This window comes from Pseudorca crassidens, chromosome 10, assembly GCF_039906515.1.
Source record: "Pseudorca crassidens isolate mPseCra1 chromosome 10, mPseCra1.hap1, whole genome shotgun sequence".
NCBI lineage: Eukaryota > Metazoa > Chordata > Mammalia > Artiodactyla > Delphinidae > Pseudorca > Pseudorca crassidens.
Window position 1 is genome coordinate 43,709,823 of NC_090305.1, and position 20,838 is coordinate 43,730,660.

General features: G+C 35.6%; 1 protein-coding gene across 1 annotated transcript in view; it reads right to left on the reverse strand.

The window, feature by feature from the left end:
* The window catches only part of COL21A1 (collagen type XXI alpha 1 chain), a 185,782-nt gene that overhangs the window by 110,000 nt on the left and 54,944 nt on the right, over positions 1–20,838 (reverse strand). The window contains exons 2-3 of the mRNA XM_067753473.1: positions 17,404–17,529; positions 11,545–12,096 (exon numbers count right to left, since the gene is read on the reverse strand). Of these exons, the coding sequence (XP_067609574.1) occupies positions 11,545–12,096; positions 17,404–17,491 (640 nt within the window). The 5' untranslated portion in view covers positions 17,492–17,529. The remainder of the gene's footprint in view (positions 1–11,544; positions 12,097–17,403; positions 17,530–20,838) is intronic.

A 20,838-nucleotide genomic window follows, 5' to 3' on the forward strand; every position in this document is an offset into this window, starting at 1 on the left:
ATCTGTGACATGAGAATAATGATCTCCTTCACAGGGATTTTTTTGGGATCAAATGTGATGAAGTATGTAAAAATGCTTTGTAACTTCAAAATAGCCTGCACGTGGGGGGGATAAAGCAAGTATTGTGTTCATCCTTTTTCTTTAATCAAATTTTTGCACTGTATTCTAATCCCCAGAATTGTATAGGAAACAGTGTGGCATGGTTCGTGAAATCAGGAATGTAAATTAACAATCATGTTACAGCCACATTTTCATTACCACTTAGTACATCTCATTAGGAGAAATGTATTTAGATAATTATATTTTCCTTTTTTTTTTTGGCTTTCAATTTTTTTAAATTGTAAAATATACATAACATAAAATTTACCATTCTGACTATTTTTAAGTGTACAATTCATTGCCATTAACTACATTCAAATGTTGTATAACCATCACCACTATTTCCAGAAAAGTTTTATTATTCAGAAACAGAAACTTTGTACCCATTAGACCATAACTCCCCATTCCTCTCTCCTCTCAGCCCCTGGTACACCCATAGTTTTTTGAAGAAATAATTTTTCTTCCAAATTTGCTCACCTACAAGAATAATAAAATACCCTTACACATGGAAACTGAAAAGTAAAATGTAGTTAAAATGCTCAAATACAGTTTGTATGTTTGCATATACCTAGCTAGAGGAAACAGATAAAAGAAAGTTTCCATATATAAAAAGCTACTTTGATTGCCAACCAACAATTCTTCCACAAACTTCTAGGGAAACAGAGGTCAATAATTAACTTCCCTATTGTGTAGGAAAAAAGAAATCTATGTATAACTATACAAACACATACAGAGAGGGGAATGGATACTGGAATTAAAAACTGGAACTTGGAAGCTGTCATTTTAAGTACCAGGAAAATCAAATGCTAAGAGAGAGTCAGTTGGGACTTGCTATAACACATACAACAGGTAAGTAGAACAATCTAGATAAAGCAAGTTAGTTTAAAGGAGTGCATTCAGGAGCAAGAACCAAAAGAAAAACCTCAAAGCCTTAAGTTCACAAATGGTTTCCTACACAGACTACACAGTTATAATTTTATTTGACTCTAATACGTTCAGAGAGTATTCAGAAAAGGAACACTTTCTGGGGTGGAGCACACATTAGTCCACTTACTTTAAACACTGGGGTCCAGTAATAATTGCTTTTCTGTTAAATCCCAGGGCTTAGTAGTATAAGTAATTCAGTCTTATTAGGATCATAAAAATGTGTTTTATTTAAAATCCTGCCATGGACAAGAACACAAAAACTGTGTATCTCTTGAGTCTAACCAGGGAAATCACATGTGTCTAGCTATAGCTTTCTACTTATAAGTTAATATGATAGGGGGACTATTACATTAATTAATAATGAACACATTATTCCAGATCACACCTAGCCTAGTTTATAAGTGCCTACTTAATCCAATTGCAAGATTGTTTGTAAGTCCACCCTCTGCAGAAGTCACATATTTTAACTGACAACTGGGAATTTTATAAGGAGATTTGTGGTCAGAGACCAAAAGTAATTTTAGTGATCCAGACCCGATAATCCAATAAAACGGTGCCCCTGGTACAGTTTAGGTCTGTGAAAGCCAGCTTCTTTAAACTTTCCTGGATTGAACTTGGTTTTAATGGTAAGGCAAACATGAGTATAGGTGCCAAAGATAGACAATCCTCAATGGCATGTAGTGGCAATTTAAAACATTTGCCTTCCTGAAGGTCTATTATATCACCATGGACTTTAACATCATGTACAAATTTATAAAAAAGGAGGCACATTCACCAAGATTGTGATAACTTAGACTCCATCCCATCATATTGGAAATACACTAAAGTAACAATAGCAAATCTGAAATAAATTATCCAAGTAGAAATTCTCTTACTAAAGCCCAAGTTCACAAAGTTTCTTTTCTCATCACATGACTGAATGATCTCATTCTATTTTACCAGCAAGTAATCCCACTGTCCTGAAATATAGGTTGATTTAGAATCCTTCATCAGAGGAAGATGTCTGCCAAACGCATGGCTAACAGTAGGACATAGTAAGTGTAGATTTTTATAACACTCCTTTCAGTGGTGAGTCAATGGGATCAATAAACTCCAATTAGCCTTAAGTACAACTTATGCACAAACCAGAAAAGTCAAAATTTTTTTCACCAGTAAGTAGCCTCACCAACATAGAAGATATTATTTTTCAACACTAAGAAAAAAATATAAGAAATGGAAACCCATCCTTGCCTTAAAAAATAGCTAAGGAGAATACAATTTTAAAGGCTTACAAAATTACAGAACAACTCATCTGGTTTTGCCATTTTTCATTGTAAAGCCATTGATTATGTAATGAAATGCTTTTTTTTTTTTTTTTTGGCTGCATTTGGTCTTCGTTGCTGCGCGTGGGCTTTCTCTAGTTGCGGTGAGCGAGGGCTACTCTTCATTGTGGTCTGTGGGCTTCTCATTGCAGTGGCTTCACTTATTGTGGAGCACGGGCTCTAGGCACACAGGCTTCGGTAATTGCAGCACATGGGCTCAGTAGTTGTGGCACACGGGCTTAGTTGCTCTGTGGCATGTGGGATCTTCACAGACTAGGGCTCGAACCCATGTCCCATGCACTGGCAGGTGGATTCTTAACCACTGTGCCACCAGGGAAGTCTGAAATGTTTCTAAGTTATTTTTTCCTCTGACCAAATACTATAGATGAAGAAAGGTAGTGTGTCTTGCCTTTACACGTATCCAGACAATAGTCTGTGTCCAATTCCTGTAACTCATTCTTTACTCCTTTTCTTTTCCATTTTTAATTTGAATTGGAAGAACTTTTGTCAGATATTACATTTATGCATCATTTTAACATACAAACTCTATTTTTTTAAACAAACATCGATGCATCTTAACATGTTCCTCTGCTGCTCTAATATCTAGCATACTGATATTAACGTTCATTAGATGTGGTCTCTCTCACTGACAGGGCTAGCCTTCATAACCAGTAGGATATTGTAGAAATGAAGGGGTGTGGCTTGCAAGTCTAGACGATGAAAGACACTGCAGCCCCCCCTTGCTCTCTTGGACCACTCACTTCAGGGGAAACCAGCTGCCATGTTGCAAGGATGCTCCAGCAGCAACTTGGAGACGTCCATGTGACCAGGAACTGAAACCTCCTGCCAATAGCCAGCACTGACTCACCAATCTTGTGAGTGAGTCACCTTGGAAGCAGACCCTCTAGCCCCAGTCATGCCTTCAGCGGTCTGCCGCCTCAACTGACATCTTGACTGCAATTCCTTGGGAGAACCTGAATCAGGACTATTCAGCCCAGCTTCACCCATGTCCCTGATCCACAGGAACTGTATGAGATAATAAATGTTACTATTATTTAAACTGCAAAAAAATAAAATGAGATAAAATAAGGTCTCTATCACCAAGGTTGGAGGCAGCCACTTAGCCTAAGATTTCACTTCAAGAAAGTGATGTTGACAAAGTCAGGAACCAAACCTGGATCTCGTTCTGACTCCAGAGATTGGGCTGGACCACCATATTCATACAGACTCAGGTTTAAAGAAAAAACATTCAAGTGCTTTACTTTAATAGACATTGTGCTTACTGATTTTTTTTAACTTTTTTATTAAGATACAACCTACATTCAGTAAAATGACTTAATCTCAAGTATACAATAGTTCAATTGCCACACATGCCTACACTCACATAGCTATCCTCAGACAAGACACAGAATCTGTCTAACACCTTGAAAGCAACCTCATGATCCTTCCCAGAGGATAACCACCACCACCAGAAGCCACCACTGTTATGATTTCTGTCCCCATTGATTAATTTAGTTTTGTCTGTTCTTGAACTTAATATAAATGAACAATGCAGTATCTTTTTTTAAAATTTGACTTCTCTTGCTCAACGTAATGCCTGTGGATTTATCCCTGGTTTTGCACATAAGAGTGATGTGGTTTTTGTTGATGGTATTGCTGTGTAGTATTCTACTATATGAATTATACTATGATGTACTTATATCCATTTTTCTGTGGGCAATCATTTGAGTTGTTTCCAGTTTGGGATTATTTTAAATAAAACTGCTATGAACATTCTTGAATAGTCTTTTGGTGAACATATGAACTTATTTCTCGTAGTTAAATATCTAGGATAGAATTACTGTTTCATAAGATAGCAGTACATTTGTCCTAATAGATAATGTCAAAGACTTTCCCAAAGTGGTTGTACCAATTTTCACTTCTACTGGCATGCCAACTGTCACTTAAAAAGGTTGAAGCTGTTATGAGCATAAAATAGGTAATTAGGTGATAGCTATCATACATCATATTTTAGAGAGAGAGAAAGGATGGGAGAATGAGCATTTTATACAAGCTTTAAATATTCCTAAGAAAATTATTGTGAATGTTTTCTTGTTTATTCCTTTCCTAGAAATAATTAACTTATACAGCTGCATCTAGATCCAATCATAAACACTGAGAGAAAAGTCTGTATGCTATAATTTGTATATTTTCTGAATCATGCGATAGTCATCCTACATTTTCCAATTTAATACCCAAACATCACTTTGCACATAAAATATAAACATATCATATTCCTTTATTTGAAACATTGCTCTAGCCTCTCTAATTAAATGAATGGAAAATTCATATTTTTGGATATACTACAAGCCCTTGACAATGTAGATTGTCACCAATTCAGATTAGATTTAAATTCTTTTAATCTACAGATAGAATATAAAGTTATTCCCCTGAATATTCTATGAGGTTTAATGAAATATTATACTCCATCGTATCCCATCTGCCAAACTTCACCCCACCTCCCACCTCTCATTTTTCCATGCCCCATCTCTGTGGTTGTGAATTCAAGCATATGTGTACCAATAGTGGAGAGGCAGAAGGGAAGGATATGAGTTTCATGTGAGGGCAGACAAGTTAATCACATACATGTTATGAAATCATGTAAGCTAAAATACTCACTACCTCCAAAAACAACTCAGTTGTCCTGGCCATGGCACCTGATATGTGTACCTTTACCTTTTATGTCTTCTACTGAAATGGAAGTTAAACTGAGTAGGGTAGAGTAATATACCAGGCCATTATTACAAAGTATTATAAAGTATTATAAGACTTAAATTAGATAATCAAATTATCCAGCAATCACCAAGCAAAGAGTCATAGAAAATATGAATAATTTTCGGTGAGAGAAAAAGAAATTCAGAAGTTGTGAACATCATTCCAAGTTAAAGTGCATCATGGTGGAAAGCACTGGAGGGAAAAAAGTCACTAAGTTTTTGGAATGAAAGACACCAAAGTTCCACTTAGGCAAGTGGTATCCCTCTCTCACTCTCTCACTCTCTCTCTCTCTCTCTCTCTCTCTCTCTCTATCTTTATCTCTATCTCTCTTTATCTTTCTCTCTGTCTCTCAAGATATGGCTACATTTGCACAGCTAATTGCTAATTCTGACCTCTGGTCCCTCTTGAGTGAACACCATATACTCTTTTAAGAAATAGATAAGTTTCCTGCTTCATCCAAAAGTCAAGATAGTGGAAAATGGAACAGTAAGAATACACAGGCAGTTTTCCAGGACCTGCTCTTTTAACTACCCACACCTGTGCACAGGCAAGTTCAGCTCACCTGAATCAAAATTGGGCCTTGAAACCCCATCATTCAAGCCACAAGCTGTTGGAAGCCCTTGAAGACACCTAAGGAAGGTATCTTCCAGAGAACAAGGGGAAATTACTTTCTTTTCCCTCCTCATTCTGTTGCACCAAGCCCATGCCTGGTTGACTCATAAAAAGAACAGAGGAGTGAAGTCAGCAAGATGGCAGAATAGAAAGTCCCAACCCATATTCTCCCACTGAAACACAGATTGGACCAAAATACATTTGTGAGATTCCGGTTAGGAAGCTGAAGTTCCCCAGGTGAGCACAAAGCCAAGAACAGCTTCAATGAAACAGGTAATTAAGAATAATTTTACCTTACCACATCAGTCCCTCTCCAAGCTGACACAAATAAGTGCCAGGAGAGATGCTCTAGCTTATAATGACTCCCTCAGGAGGGAAAAAGAAAAGTGGAGCATGCATCCAATGCTCCAGCTTTCAGCTTGTCTTGCCTCATTTGCAGCACTGAAGGAACCAGAATCATTTGGATACCTGTGGACTGCTCAGAACAAATAAAAGTGGGAGGGTGGCTTGTTGTGGCTGGCATGGCTCAGCATGATCAGGAGAAGACACACAACCTGAGACTTCTCCCTCAGAAAGAGAAAAGAGTGGAGCATGTATCCAGCATTCTAGATTTTCAAAGTGCTGCCTGAAGGAATGATACTGGTCTTGCCTGACTAAGGGTGCTGACAGGGAACCAGCATACCTGGACACCTGATGACCACTGAGAACAAAGGAGTGGGAAACTTGTGGTTAGAGAACTAGAGAACTTGAAGTATTACAGACAGACACCAAAGGGACAGATACCAAAGGGAGTGAAAGATTATGAGCTCCTGAAAAAGAAACCAGTCTCTCTAATTAATGAATTGCTCACACAATTCCAGAGAAATCACATCCCTCCAAAAAAGGTTTCAGAATCTCTAGCCAGAGTGATTGCTGAGGGATTTCCCCTGTGCAAAGCCAGTTGGTAAAGACTGGGAGAGGTATTGGTTTTTTCAAATGTGTGAATCTTGAAACAAACTATGAGATACATGACCCAATCAAAGGAACAAAATAACTCTCCAGATACTGACCCTAAAGAAAGGGAGGTGTATTATCTGACAAAGAATTCAAAATAGACATCATAGGATGTTCTATGAGCTCAAGAAAATGATGCATCAACAAAGTGAGAAAGACAGAAAATGTAAAGGAGAACCAAACAGAAATTTTTGGAGCAGAAAATAATAATTGAACTGGAAAATTGACTAGAGGGGTTCAAAATCAGCCTTGATCAAGTAGAAGAAAGAATCAGCAGACTTGAAGACAGGTCCTTTGAAATTATCCAGGCAAAATTTTAAAGAATGACAAAGACTGAAGAAAGCCTACACGTCTTATGCCCACCATCAAGTAGACCAATATATAGATAATGGGAGCTGCAGAAGAAGAAGAAAGAAAGAAGCAAGCTTGTTTAAAGAAATAATAGCCAAAAACTTTTCAAATCTAGGAAAGGAAATGGACATCCAGATTAAAGAACTCAAAGATATCCACATCAAGACACATTACAATCAAATTGTCGAAAACCAAAGACAAAGAGAGAACTTTGAAAGCAGCAAGACAAAAGCAACTCATTATGTACAGGGCACCCCATGACACAATCACCAGATTTCTGAGTAGAAATCTCAGAGGTCACAGGGGAAAGGGATAATATATTCAAAGTGCTCAAAGAAAAAAAACTGCCAACCAAAAATACTATATCTGGCAAAACTGTCCTTCAAAATAGAAACAGAAATAAATACTTTCCCAGATTAAAAAAAGCTGAGGAAGTTTATTACCACTAGACCTGCCTAATAAGACATACTAAGGAAGTCCTTCAAATTGAAAGGAAAGACTATTAAACAGCAACACAGAAGCACTGGAAAGTATAAAACTTGCTGATAAAAGTAAATATATAGACAAACTCAGAATACTGTAATACTGTAACAGTGGTATTTAAATCATTTTTAATTCTGATACAGAAGTTAAAAGACTAAAGTATAAACTATGTGAAATTGTATTAATGAATACACAATATAAGAGGATGTAATTTGTGGCATCAATAAAAAAGTGTAAAGAGGGCAGGAATAAGCAAAAATACAGAGCATTTGAAGTTATCAACTTAAAATAGATTGATATAACTATATGATGTTTTATGTAACCCACATGGTAACCACAAAGAAAATACCTATAGAAGATATGCAAAAGTATATTTAAAAGGAAACAAAGCATGTCACTACAAAAAAATCAATGAAACACAGAAGACAGCAAGAGAGAAAAGAGCGATAAAAAAAAGCTGAGTCAGAAAACAATAAATGACAGTATTAAATACTTCCTTATCAGTAATTACTTCAGATGTGAATTGATTAAAATCCCCAATAAAAGGTATAGAGTAGCTAAGTGGACTTAAAAAAAAACAACAAGATCTATACTATCTGCAAGAAATTTACTTTAGAATTAAGGACACACACAGGATAAAAGCAAAGGGATGGAATAAGATACTCCATACAAATGCTAACCAAAAGAGAACAAAGGTGGTGACACTTATATTAGTCAAAAACTGTCAAAAGAGACAAAGAAGGACATTATACAATGAAAAATGGTCAATTCGCCAGCAAAACATAACAATTATAAATACATATGCACTCAACATTACAGCACCCAAATATATGAGGCAAACATTGACAAAACTGAAGGGATAAATAGACAGCAACACAATAATAGTAAGGGACTTGAATGCTCCACTTATAATAATGGATAGAACATCCAGACAGAAGATGTGTCTGCAAACAGATCTGGAAACAGAGAATTTGAACAACACTATAGACCAAATGGATCTAACGGACATATATAGAACAGCGACCCACCACCACCCACCACCACCACAGCAGCAGAATACATATTATTCTCAAGTACAAACAAAACTTCTCCAGCATAGATAACATGTTAGGTCAAAAAAAAAGTCTTAACAAATTTAAGAAGATTGAAATCATACGAGGTATATGTTCCAACCAAAATGGAATGAAACTAGAAATTAATGTCAGGAAGAAAACTGGAAAATTCACAAATATGTGGAAATTAAACAATATGCTCTTGAACAATCATTATGTCAAAGGGGATATTAGAAATTATCTTGAGATAAACAAAAACTAAAACACAACATACCAAAACTTATGGGATGCTGCAAAAGCAGCAGTAAGAAGGAAATTCATAGCAATAAAAATCTACATTAAAAAATAATAAAGATCTCAAATAAACAGCCTAACTTTACAAGTCAAAGAACTAAGAAAGAACAAACTAAGCTCAAATTAGAAGAAAGACTCGCAGATAAAGAAAGAAATCATTGCACATCACTTTTAGGCGGTCCTGAAATAAGCAGTGTATTGCAGAATACACCTCCGAGGAAACAATAGGTCCATGAAGATGAAATAATCTATGTGGGAACAAAGAGGTGGATAATATTTTGTACATCATGGATCAACCACAGTACAGTATAAAAGGGAATGATATTAGGAAATAGTAATCCTATATGCTAAACACCTCAAAGTAGAAGTTAACTATTTGTCCAAAACAAAAATGAATTTGTTAAATAATCAAACACAAATTATATGATTTGAAGAAGCTGCAATACAGCAATGCATTAATTTAGTGCATTAATCATAATCTAATACAGTACAAAACGTCAAGTGCAAAAAAGCCCATATCTCCCACAAGTACAACTTCAAAAAGTACATTTTAAAAGATGTCTATTGTACAGTGAACATGCGAACTGAATAGACATAGACATTACTTACATTCTTTTTCTGAGTGTAGTTGAAGAAATATTTGGCAAGATTTCGAATTTGATTTTTTTTTTTACAGATCATACATTTTAGCTGAAAGAATTTTTACCCGTTTTCACACAGCAACTCTTTCATGTGTATTTTAAAAATTTTTATCTAGAGAGAATGCATTTACCAAAATACAGATCTATAGGAAAATTCTCTGAAGCAAATATTAAACAGACATATTTAATCAAATCTAAATTCTAGGATTAAGATGAATGGTAAGTGGGACTTCCCTGGTGGCTCAGTGGTTAAGAATCCACCTGCCAATGCAGGGGACACAGGTTTGAGCCCTGGTCCTGGAAGATCCCACATGCCACGGAGCAACTAAGTGCATGCACCACACTACTGAGCCTGCGCTCTAGAGCCTGCAAGCCACAACTACTGAGCCCATGAGCCACAACTACTGAAGTCCGCGTGCCGAGAGCCTGTGCTCCTCAACAAGAGAAGCTACCACACCGCAACGAATAGTAGCCCCTAACCTAACGAAGAGTAGCTCACCGCAATTTGAGAAAGCCCGTGTGCAGCAACGAAGACTCAACGCAGCCATAAATAAATAAATAAATAAATAAATTTATAAAAAAAAGAAAAAAGGTGAATGGTAAGTGAAATTTCACCATGAAAATTCTATTTTAATAATAAAATATACCTAGCTTGAAAGCCAAAAATTTCTAACAACATATTAAAAATCTAAATCCCTTTGACCTGTTCAACACAACAAAAGTCAACACAGTCTTACTGTTAGAGATTCATAAAAAGAATAACTGTAATGACCATTTGTACTTACTTGTTAGTACCTTTTTTAAAGTTTTATTAAAGAAAATGCTTAATCTTCTATGCTTTTTTTCTCTTTGTTTTGAAGTAGTTGTTTAATATTTCCATGCATTTTAAAAGAAATAATCCAAAAAGCTTTAAAATGTTTTTCTCTACCATACCTCCCAAATATGAAGAAAATGAAGGAATTAATTTGTTTTCTAAGCCACAATCATTTAGAAATTTTTCTATCAAATGTGAACCAACCTATTTGTATATTATTTTGTAGGCGAACTGGGAAAAAAGTATTTCCATCTACATGAACATTATTTTTAGGTATATAGTATATTAAATGCCTATAATATTAAAAATAAAAGATATGAATAAATTATTCTTCCCCCAAAATAATGTGAACACACGCATGTCTATACACTAATAGGATTAATGTTTACCAAAAACTGGAACTTTCCCATGGGGACCTATCATACACATGAAGTCAGTTTTATGAAATGATATAAACATAATTGACTGGTAAGTACTATATTTTCAAATGTTCCCTCATTGCTGGTGGGAGTTTAAGTTTTTCTCATGTGGAATTTTTAACATTCTTCCAAAGTTTTAAAAATGTTAGTAATTTGATCTTTGTTTTCTGAAGAAATGATGACAGATTCCCATTCAGAATTAGGTAGAGGAATATTCACTGTTATTTGTATTAGAAAAACTTAGAAATAAACCAAACATACAAAAATGGAGAAATTAAATAGATTATCTTAAAAGATTTTCCACTATCATATTAAGAGTATTAAAATTATATACACAATAAGAGTATAAATAATATGAAAATAGAGTATGAAATTATATATACAATATTATCCTTATTTAGGCACATGAATAAACTCTCAGACACACTGAAATCAAAAAAAGAAAAGATTAGGATGAAAAAGACAAAAACTTGTTAACAGGAGTGATATGACCATGTGTGGTTTACATATATTTTAATTATTTAGGTGTTTTATTTTCTACCATCTCCACAATAAACATATTGTAATTGAAAAGAAAACACAAAATATTATATTTCCCAATTGTAGATTTTATAAGAAAGCAATTGTTTCTAAAAACAAAATTTATCCAGAAAAATATAGCACAAAAATGTGTGCTCACCTCATTTCTAACTTAAATAATTTGACATTAAATATAACCATCTTCCCCAGTTCCCAAATGAACAGGTTATACCAAAATGTAAGAAAGCATCATTATTACTGTTTCCACATTATATTAAGGCTTACCTTCACAAAGTTTCTGCTTCATCACCTCCCTTATTTTGGATATTGCAATATAGTCTTCCACATAAAACACGTAAGTAGATGAAGGCTTGTTGGCAATAGCTCTAAGTTCTGCGTCTTCTGTTTCTGAACCAACACCGATGGCAAATAGTGTTATTTTACTGTCTCTTGCTGCTTCTGCCACATCCTTGACTTCATCTTGGGATTTACCATCCGTAAGGACTACTGCCATCTTTGTCAGCAATCGTGAAGACTTGGCAAAAAGGTAATCAAGGGCAAACTGGATGGCCTTTCCAGTCTTTGTGTTTCCTCCCAAGTAGTGTATGGACTCCATAGCTGCCATCAAATTCTCTCCTGATTCGTGGCTCCCAAGGGGAATCTCCAGGACAGGGTAGTCACTATACTGAACCACTCCAACCTGAATAAACTTCGGTCCTATGTCAAAATTTTTTGTGATATTGACAAGCCACTTTTTCACTATTTCAAAGTTTTCTGGGCCAACACTGTAAGAGCCATCCAAGATGAAAACTAAATCTGTTGGAGCAGTACGGCAACCTAAGTGAAAAAGAAAACCATCAGAGTATATGTGTTACATAAAAAACAAAAATTAGAGGTTTTAAATGAATGGATTTTTAATTAACCAGACAGGGGGAATCCTTTCACGTGTATATACATAAAGTCGCCACAATGTATAGTTTAACTATCTTATAATTTTATACATCAATTATACCTCAATAATGCTAAATTTTTTTAAAAAGATAATAGTAACCAGTTCATAAGAGCTTTGTGAAGATTAACTATGACACACTGACTAGCCTATGAAAATTCTTTATAAATGAGGGCTATGATTTTTGTTGATATTTTTTAATTAGCTTGTCTTAATTTAAGTATTAATGATTCAGCTTTAAAAATAGGGAATAGGGACTTCCCTGGCGGTCCAGTGGTTAAGACTCTGCACTTCCACTGCAGGGGGCATGGGTTTGATCCCTGGTCCAGGAACTAAGGTCCCACATGCTGTGCCATGTGGCCAAATAAAAAAAAATAAAAATAGGGAATAAAAAATGGATGCTGTATATGAATATGATATCTAGATAGCTCTGTAGGGGCAGGTATTACTATAAAGCAACATTTTATTGTATTTCTCCATTGAATAAATGAAAACAAAAAATTTTAATAAATGAATGATTTTCGGCTATAGACTAACATCATTGCTTTAAGTTATCGGTGAAATATGTTTAGTTCAATGCTAACCTGAAATATTTATAAAAATTTATGTAAACCAATGAATGGGGGTAAGAAATTATAAACAAACTTTCTGCTATCTTCAGGACAAAAGTAGCCAGCAAAGACCCACATTCTTGATATAGTTGAGAAAATGTAAATGAACCAAGGTTATGAAAGCAGTCACTCTTGCACTACATGCAAGATGAATGTTTAAAGGTCTGAATGCTCATCTTCAGTCACAAATGTAGCCAAAACAATAGCTCGTGTGAAGTGAATCTATGTTCAAGGGCATAAAGCTATTCCTTTCTCTGTAAAGATTCTTGTTTCAAGATACCAGGAAACATGAGATCAGCACATCTTAGAGTTCTACCAGGAAAAAAAAAAAGACTATCTGTGGTGTAAGTTATACCCAGACAAGTTCTAAGCACTTGTGAAAAGAAAAAAAAATCTTCTTTGCAGCCACTACGGAAAACAGTAAGGAGGTTCTTCAGAAAACTAAAAATAGAGTTACCATATGATCTAGTAATCCCACTGGGCATATATCTTTAATTCAAAAAGATACATGCACCCCTATGTTCATAGCAGCACTATTCACAATAGCCAAGACATGGAAAAAACCTAAATGTCTATCAAAAGATGAATGGATAAAGAAGATGTGGTTCATACATACAATGGAATATTACTCAGCCGTTAAAAAGAATAAAATAATGCCATTTGCAGCAACATGGATGGATCTAGAGATTATCATACTAAGTGAAGTAAGTCAGAAGGAGAAAGACAAATACCATATGATATCAGTTATATGTGGAATCTAAAATATGGTACAAATGAGCTTATCTATGAAACAGAAACAGACTCACAGACATAGAGAACAGACCTGTGGTTGCCAAGGGGAAAGGGGAGTGGGGGAGGGATGGGCTGGGAGTTTGTGATAAGTAAATACAAACTATTATGTATAGAATGGATAAACAACAAGGTCCTACTGTATGGCACAGAGAACTATATTCAATATCCTATGATAAACTATAATGGAAAAGAATATTAAAAAGAATGTATACATATTTATAGCTGAATCACTTTGCTGTACAGCAGAAACTATCACAACATTGTAAATCAACTATACTTCAATAAAAAAAAGATTTCCTGGGCTTCCCTGGTGGCGCAGTGGTTGAGAGTCCACCTGCCGATGCAGGGGACACGGGTTCGTGCCCTGGTCCAGGAAGATCCCACATGCCGCAGAGCGGCTAGGCCCATAAGCCATGGCCGCTGAGCCAGCATGTCCGGAGCCTGTGCTCCACAACGAGAGAGGCCACGACAGTGAGAGGCCCACATAACGCAAAAAAAAAAAAAAAAAAGATTTCCTTAACTCTCTTTTCCACAGTACACAACATGCTTCTAACTCTATCTCATTCTTTCAGTATGTATATATTGAATACCTGTTCTGTTCTTGATATCATGCTAGGTACTGGCTTAAGACATACTTGAGATATCTCAAAAAGCTCCCAGCCTAGTTAAGATGGACAACTGGCTGGTTAGAGAAAGTACAAAGAATTATGAGAACATTGAGGAGAGGGTGGCAACCTAACTATGTCAAGCCAGGGGCAGTTTTGTTGGAAGGCTGAGATCAGAAAGCAGAGGTTTAACCAGGTCAAGAGGACAACATTCTAAACAAAGGGAGCAGCAAGTGCAAAGGTCCAGAGGAGAGAGACAGACATAGCCCCAAAGACAAACTGGTTTGTTTGGGTAATTCCAATGGTTTTGAAACTGCACTCCTTCTCGGGTAGGACTTGAACCCACCCACACCTCAGACTGGGACTTGAACCCATAATCCCTGACTAGGAGGGGACTCGAAACCACTGTCTTTGGATTAAAACCACTCACCTGGGGTCAGGACTTACTGAAGCTCAGGTTCTTCTGTCTCCTCACAGAAGAAATTCAGCGTGAGGCAAAGTGGAAGGCAAAGAGTGAGTTTATTGGCATAGGACGCTTGTGAGAGATAAGCAGGCAGGCAAGGGAGCGCAACCCCAGGAACAAAGAGCCCCAGGAACAAAGAGGGCTACATTTTTATAATCAAAGAAAAAGTGGGGAGGGGAGAAGACCACCATCTTCCTCGTCCTTGGGCAGACGTCAAGACTCATATCACTAGTTCCTCCTTTGGCCCTATATGGTCTAACCAGGTCTAACTGCCATGGCACTATTTAAATCATATGTATATTAGCAAAAGGGTGGGGACATATACTAAAATATGGTAATTCATCTCAGGTTTGGGTATAATATCCCCTTTCACCTGGTTTCTTTCCCTTTTCACCTCTATTTCTGTCTTGGTTACATGCAGAAACGCTACTCTGCAAGGACTATTAACTCCCTGACTTCATGTAATAAGATTCAGAGCCCATATCTATTGTCTAGTATTTTAACTATCAGGGTTTGTGGCTTGAGTGTGCCTGGCACTTGGATGCACCTGGTCTTCCTTCAAGGTAGGGTAGATTGTTGCTAGGTTACTGGATTCTTTTCTTGAGTGGTCATTAGCTTACAAAGGTCTCCCAAACTCCCTTAAAATTCCCTTTCTGTCTTTAATCCCCTAGTGGGATTTCTAAACTGACTATTTAATTATCCTACTCTATCTCTATCAGTTTGAAGTGGCCAACAGGAAGGAACAGCTGTACTTGCTGCCTTCTTCTCTAACTTCTGCGCTCAAAGCAGCCAAAATACTACATGGGACAAGGATCCCATCCATGTCCTTGGACATGATGAGTTAGAAGAGGATGAGGTGAGTCACGGTAATGAGATAGCAAATTTTACATCCTGTGGTTTTACTCAGGTTAATGGTCTCCCTTAAGTAGTGTTTGGATGCCCAATTTAAAGTTATAATAAGGATGGTTTATTTTCTGTATATATTGCAAATAAGATATTATAATTGCAAGGATCAGTATCGGAGAAAAAAATGTTTGGTGACAATTAGTATTTCTGCAACTCCTTGGAGTAAATCAGTCAATCAACCAATCTCTCCCTCTCTTCACCTTCCTCACTTCCTCCTTTCCTCTCCTTCCTTTCCATTCTTTTCCTTATCTTTGTCCACTTGCATATTTGGGATGATGACAAAGCTCCTATGAAGAGGCCTCAGTTTCACCATTATCTCAACTCACCTATCACAGTAACTAGCAGAAGTAAACACCATTGTCAGGTGAACATGTAACACAGTCAAGAAGATAACCCCCCCAGGAAAAAAAATTGCCAAAACATGGGTTTGTCTCACAAATATAACTGTGATTATGACACCATCTTAAGATGCTATATGGCAGATGGTGTCTCAGTGCAGGGGGTGTGAGGGACACTATTCCAACAACCTCTGTCATGGTGACCACTGCCAGACGCCAGGGTAGGGACGGCAAAAATGGGATTCTGCCCAAATGCATATTTTCTAACCCAAGGGAATGAAGTTTTCCTGTTATTTTTGGAAGCTGAACAGGGATGACAGGGTTATGCTTTTATTGGGGTTTCGTGAGAGAGACAAAAGGACAGGAAGGTTGTGTTTGCAGGACTCTTCGAGGTTGCCCTTCCTCGATGCTATGAGGCTCGTTATTGCCTGGACCTGCGAGTGTTTGTGTGTCACTCGATTCAGTGGTTAGAAATTCTTACAGGGTTATTCTTGGCCCTTTCTACCCCTTTCCAGAGCCATGGGGCATATATTTCATAACTGCAAGGTTAGCCAAGAGCATGGACACAAAAGCAAGTACTGCCATTTATAAATTGCAGACAAAATACCACTCCAAGAAACCTCCTCCTCAGAGAGGTGAATCACCAGTGTCATAGGAAGGGAATGCACTGAGGATGAAAAGAAGTGTTCAAATACTAGTTACAGCTCCAACCAGATGTATGACACTATGCAAGGCCCATACATTTTATGCATCTCTTTTCCCACTCAAAAATCAAAGAGTATCTACCCCATAAGGTGCTTGGGTGGATTAAACAATAAAAGGGTTATGCAAACATTAAATATTATTTTTTTTAATTTTAAGCCAAGTTGAATCAAATTGTCAAATCATCTGATTTAACTGTTAGAGAAACCATAATTCATTTATAGTTAGGGGGTTTATGTTTATGAGTTTTAAAATACGCATATAAGCACACTTTTAAAAAGAAGTAGGCTATCTTTTTAAAAGTGTCTTTTTAAAAGTAGGATGGCCTACTTCTCTCATGCAAGCTTTCCTACAGGCAATCAGAATAACAGTCACCACTTACTGAATGTCACCATGCTAAGTCATTTATATGCATTATCTTATTATCTTTATGAGATAAGCTCATAGGATGGTCCTGATAGCCATCCTGTGAAGGAGGTACTTTCTTTATCACCATATTATGAAGCTTATATAAATGGCTGAACATGGACTCAATACCAGAGTGTTTATTCCAAAGCCTGGGTCAATAAAATGCACTATTACCATAGAATTTTCTCAAAATGACTTCTGATAGCTTTTCCTCCTAGTTAATGTGTAACATAGCAATTCATTCATTTTAGGGAATCACAGCATCAAAGACAATAAGAATAAGATCCTTAAAGCCATTGCTAGAGCTCCTCTAATTTGATTTCCATAATTAATATGTTGATAACAAAAAGACAATGCTGATAGTTCTTACTTGATCTTATTTCCCCATCTTCAGCTAATACAGAATTCTGAAGAAGCAGGACCAAAATTATCCAAAGAAATGTAATATGGTGAGCCATGTTTCTGTTTTTGTTCTAATGTTTTGGTTTTAGGATTCCTAAAAAGAAAGAGAAAATAAAAAGAAAGTTAAATATATTAGAAAAATAAGACAAATACCTAACAATCATAAGTTTGAATTTTTAAATTGCAATACCCAGTCAAAGCACAGTTAATTTTTGCTAACCTTAAAATTAACTTATGTGCCCAAAATAACCACATTTCAAATATATAATACAAGACAACAATGAATGGGAGCTGAGGATGAACGTGATAAGTTTCTAATTCATAATCATCTTGGAAAAGCAAAAACTTTTCTAAAACTTTAAGTTTTGCTCATAATATTTACTAGAATTCCTCTTTTAGCATAGCCTGCAGAGGGCTATCACATTCTTTTTATTATCTCAGTGGTAGCACATATCCTTCTTTTAAATGTGTATTTGCATTTAAGAAACACTCAAAGGGTATCTGGTAAAAAATATCTATAGGATAAAGCTGAATAATAGGATTTAATTTTTTTAATGGGCTGTATTATAAACATTAAGATCTATTTTATTTAATTCACCAACACTCAGTTGTGAGACTAATATGTTTTCTAAGTTAGTCCAAGGACTTCACTCCCGGTTAGAATGTGGAACATTGCCAAAGACTGTCACTCTCAACAATGAGAACATGTCAAATAAACTACAAAACTATAGGCTTTTAAAACCCAGCAGAAAAGACAGGGTTTAAAGAAACCTAAAAGAGCTAAATTCCAAAAGTTATTAATACTTTATAGGACAGAAAAGATTCAAGGCTGCTTTTGTCCCTAATAGAAAGGGAACCCTGTTCAGGAGGAGGAAGAATTTGCTACAGTACAGAAGCAACCAGTCAAAGCTGGAGTAACATATTAGAATCCCAAGGGGTCCCAGCCTCAGAGCAAGGATGCCCCTAGCCAGCAATTCTTCCCCAGGAGCCTTAACTGGGTACACGGAATAGACAAGTAATACAGAGTATATTGAAAGCAGTATAAAACAGTCTAGAGAGATCCTCTCCTTCCCTCTCCCTGTTCAAGTCCCCAGGGAATTCCTCAAATACAAATCCTTGTCTTGCTGAGGGTTAGGGGAGAAGCCACAGAACTGAGAAAAGTCCCTCCAAGGTACTCCAGTCCTTCACTACAGTGGAGAGACATATCTCAAAAAGCAGAAAGGACAAAAGAGAAAAACAGAACTCAAATACAAAAAGCTGGAAACCTGACAAGCTGAGAGAAATCTCCCAAGGGTCTCCCAAAATATGAGAAGAAACAAAGTTTTATGTCTGATCAGGAGAAAAACACTCAATATAAGCAGATCCAGAGATTATCTAAATGTCAGAAGTATTAAGCAGGGTTTATAAAAAGGCTATGATGAACATGTTAAAGGATCTAATGAATGAGGTGGACAACAATTGCAAAAATATGTGAAATTTCAAAAGAGGGATGGAAACTATTTTAAAAAAGATACAAGTGAAATGCTTGCAATCAAAATATATATCAAAAAATAAATCATGCAGTGAGCATGCATACGTCAGAGGGAAAGATCAGTAAACTTGAAGATAAGTCAATAGAAAGTATCCAAAATGAAACCCAAGTCAGGGGAAGAGGGGTGAGAAACAAAAGGAACAGAGCATCTGAAATCCGTGGGACTGTATCAAGTGGTCTTGATTTAGCTTCTCAGGTGGAAAGGAGAAAGTGAATGAAGAAATATTTTTAAATATAATGGCCAAGAATTTTCCAAATTGACAAAAGCTACCAACAATCAGATCAAACACACCCTAAGCAAAATACAAAGTAAGTCATACCTAGGTATATCATAATCAGTTGAAAGTCAAAATAAAAGAGTAAATTCTTAAAACAAACCAGAGAAAAAAAGACACATGACATATGGAGGAACAACAATAAGAATTTTAGATGGAAATTTCATGGTAATAAAATAGGCAATGGATCAGAAAGATATAAAAATCCTAAATATGTAGATATCTAATAATAAAGCTTCAGAATTCCTGAAGAAAAAATGGGGAAAAAAACTAAAGAAATAGACAAATTCAAATCATAATGTGAGATTTTAAACATCCACTTTTCAATGATTTTTGAAGTAGATAAAAAAAATTTAGTAACAGTGCAGAGATTTGAAAAACTTTATCATCCAACTTCACCTAGTTGACAATTCATAGAATGCTCCACCTAACAACAGCAGAATATATATTCTTTTGTAATGCATATGAAAGTCATCAAAATAGACCATATGCTGGAGAAAAAACAAGATTCAAATTCCAAAGAAATGAAATCATGCAGGTTATGTTCTTTGACCTAAATGGTATTAATTAGAAAAGGAAGAAAATCCCCAAATCCTTGGAATTAACCAGTATACTTCTAAATAATCTATGATTTAAAAAAATATCAGAGGGGAAATTTTTAAATATTTCAACTGATCAATAATTGTTTTAAAAAATCAAAATTTTATGATACAGCTAAAGCACTACTAAGAGAGAAATTTTGGCTTTAAAACCATATACTAGAAAAGAAGAAAAATGAAAAATCAATATTTAGGCTTCCACCTTAAGAAAATAGAGAAAGAACAACAAATTAAAACTAAAGAGTAAAAAGAAGAAGAAAAAAAGAACAAAAATTATAATCAATGAGTTAGAAAATTGAAAAACAATAAAATTAAACAGTTAATTCTTTGAACAAATAAATATGCTTATAAATCCTAGCAAGAATAATCAAGAAATAAGACAGAAAACATAAATTACCTAAGTCAATATTGAAACAGGAGATTCCACTACAGAGCCTACAGACCTTAAAAGGATAATAAGTAGACAGGTGAAATGGACAAAGTCTTAAGATACACTATTTATTGAAACTGGTCTAAACTGAAATTATTAAAGAAATAGAATTTTTAACCAAAAATTTTCCCACAAAGAAAATTCCAGTGCCAGATAGTTTCACCAGTAATTTCTACAAACATTTAAGGAAAAAAATAATAATCAAACATTTTTATGAAATAACATTAAATGAAAATAGAAGAAGAGGGAACTCTTCTCAACTTTTAGTATGAGGCCAAAATAAAATGCTATGAAAAGTCTACAGCTTAGATCACATTAAGTGGTAAAAGACTGAATGCTTTTTCCCCCAAATCAGTAAAAAGTTAAGGATATATTCTCACATCACTTCTATTCAAAAATGTACAGGAAGTCCTAGCCAGTGCCATATTCAAAATAAGAAATAAAGACTATAAAGGAAGAAATAAAACTGTAATTATTTACAGACAACATGATTATCTACATAGAAATTTGAAATCTACCAAAACACTATTAGAACTAATAAGTGAATTTAGCAAGGTCACAGGACACA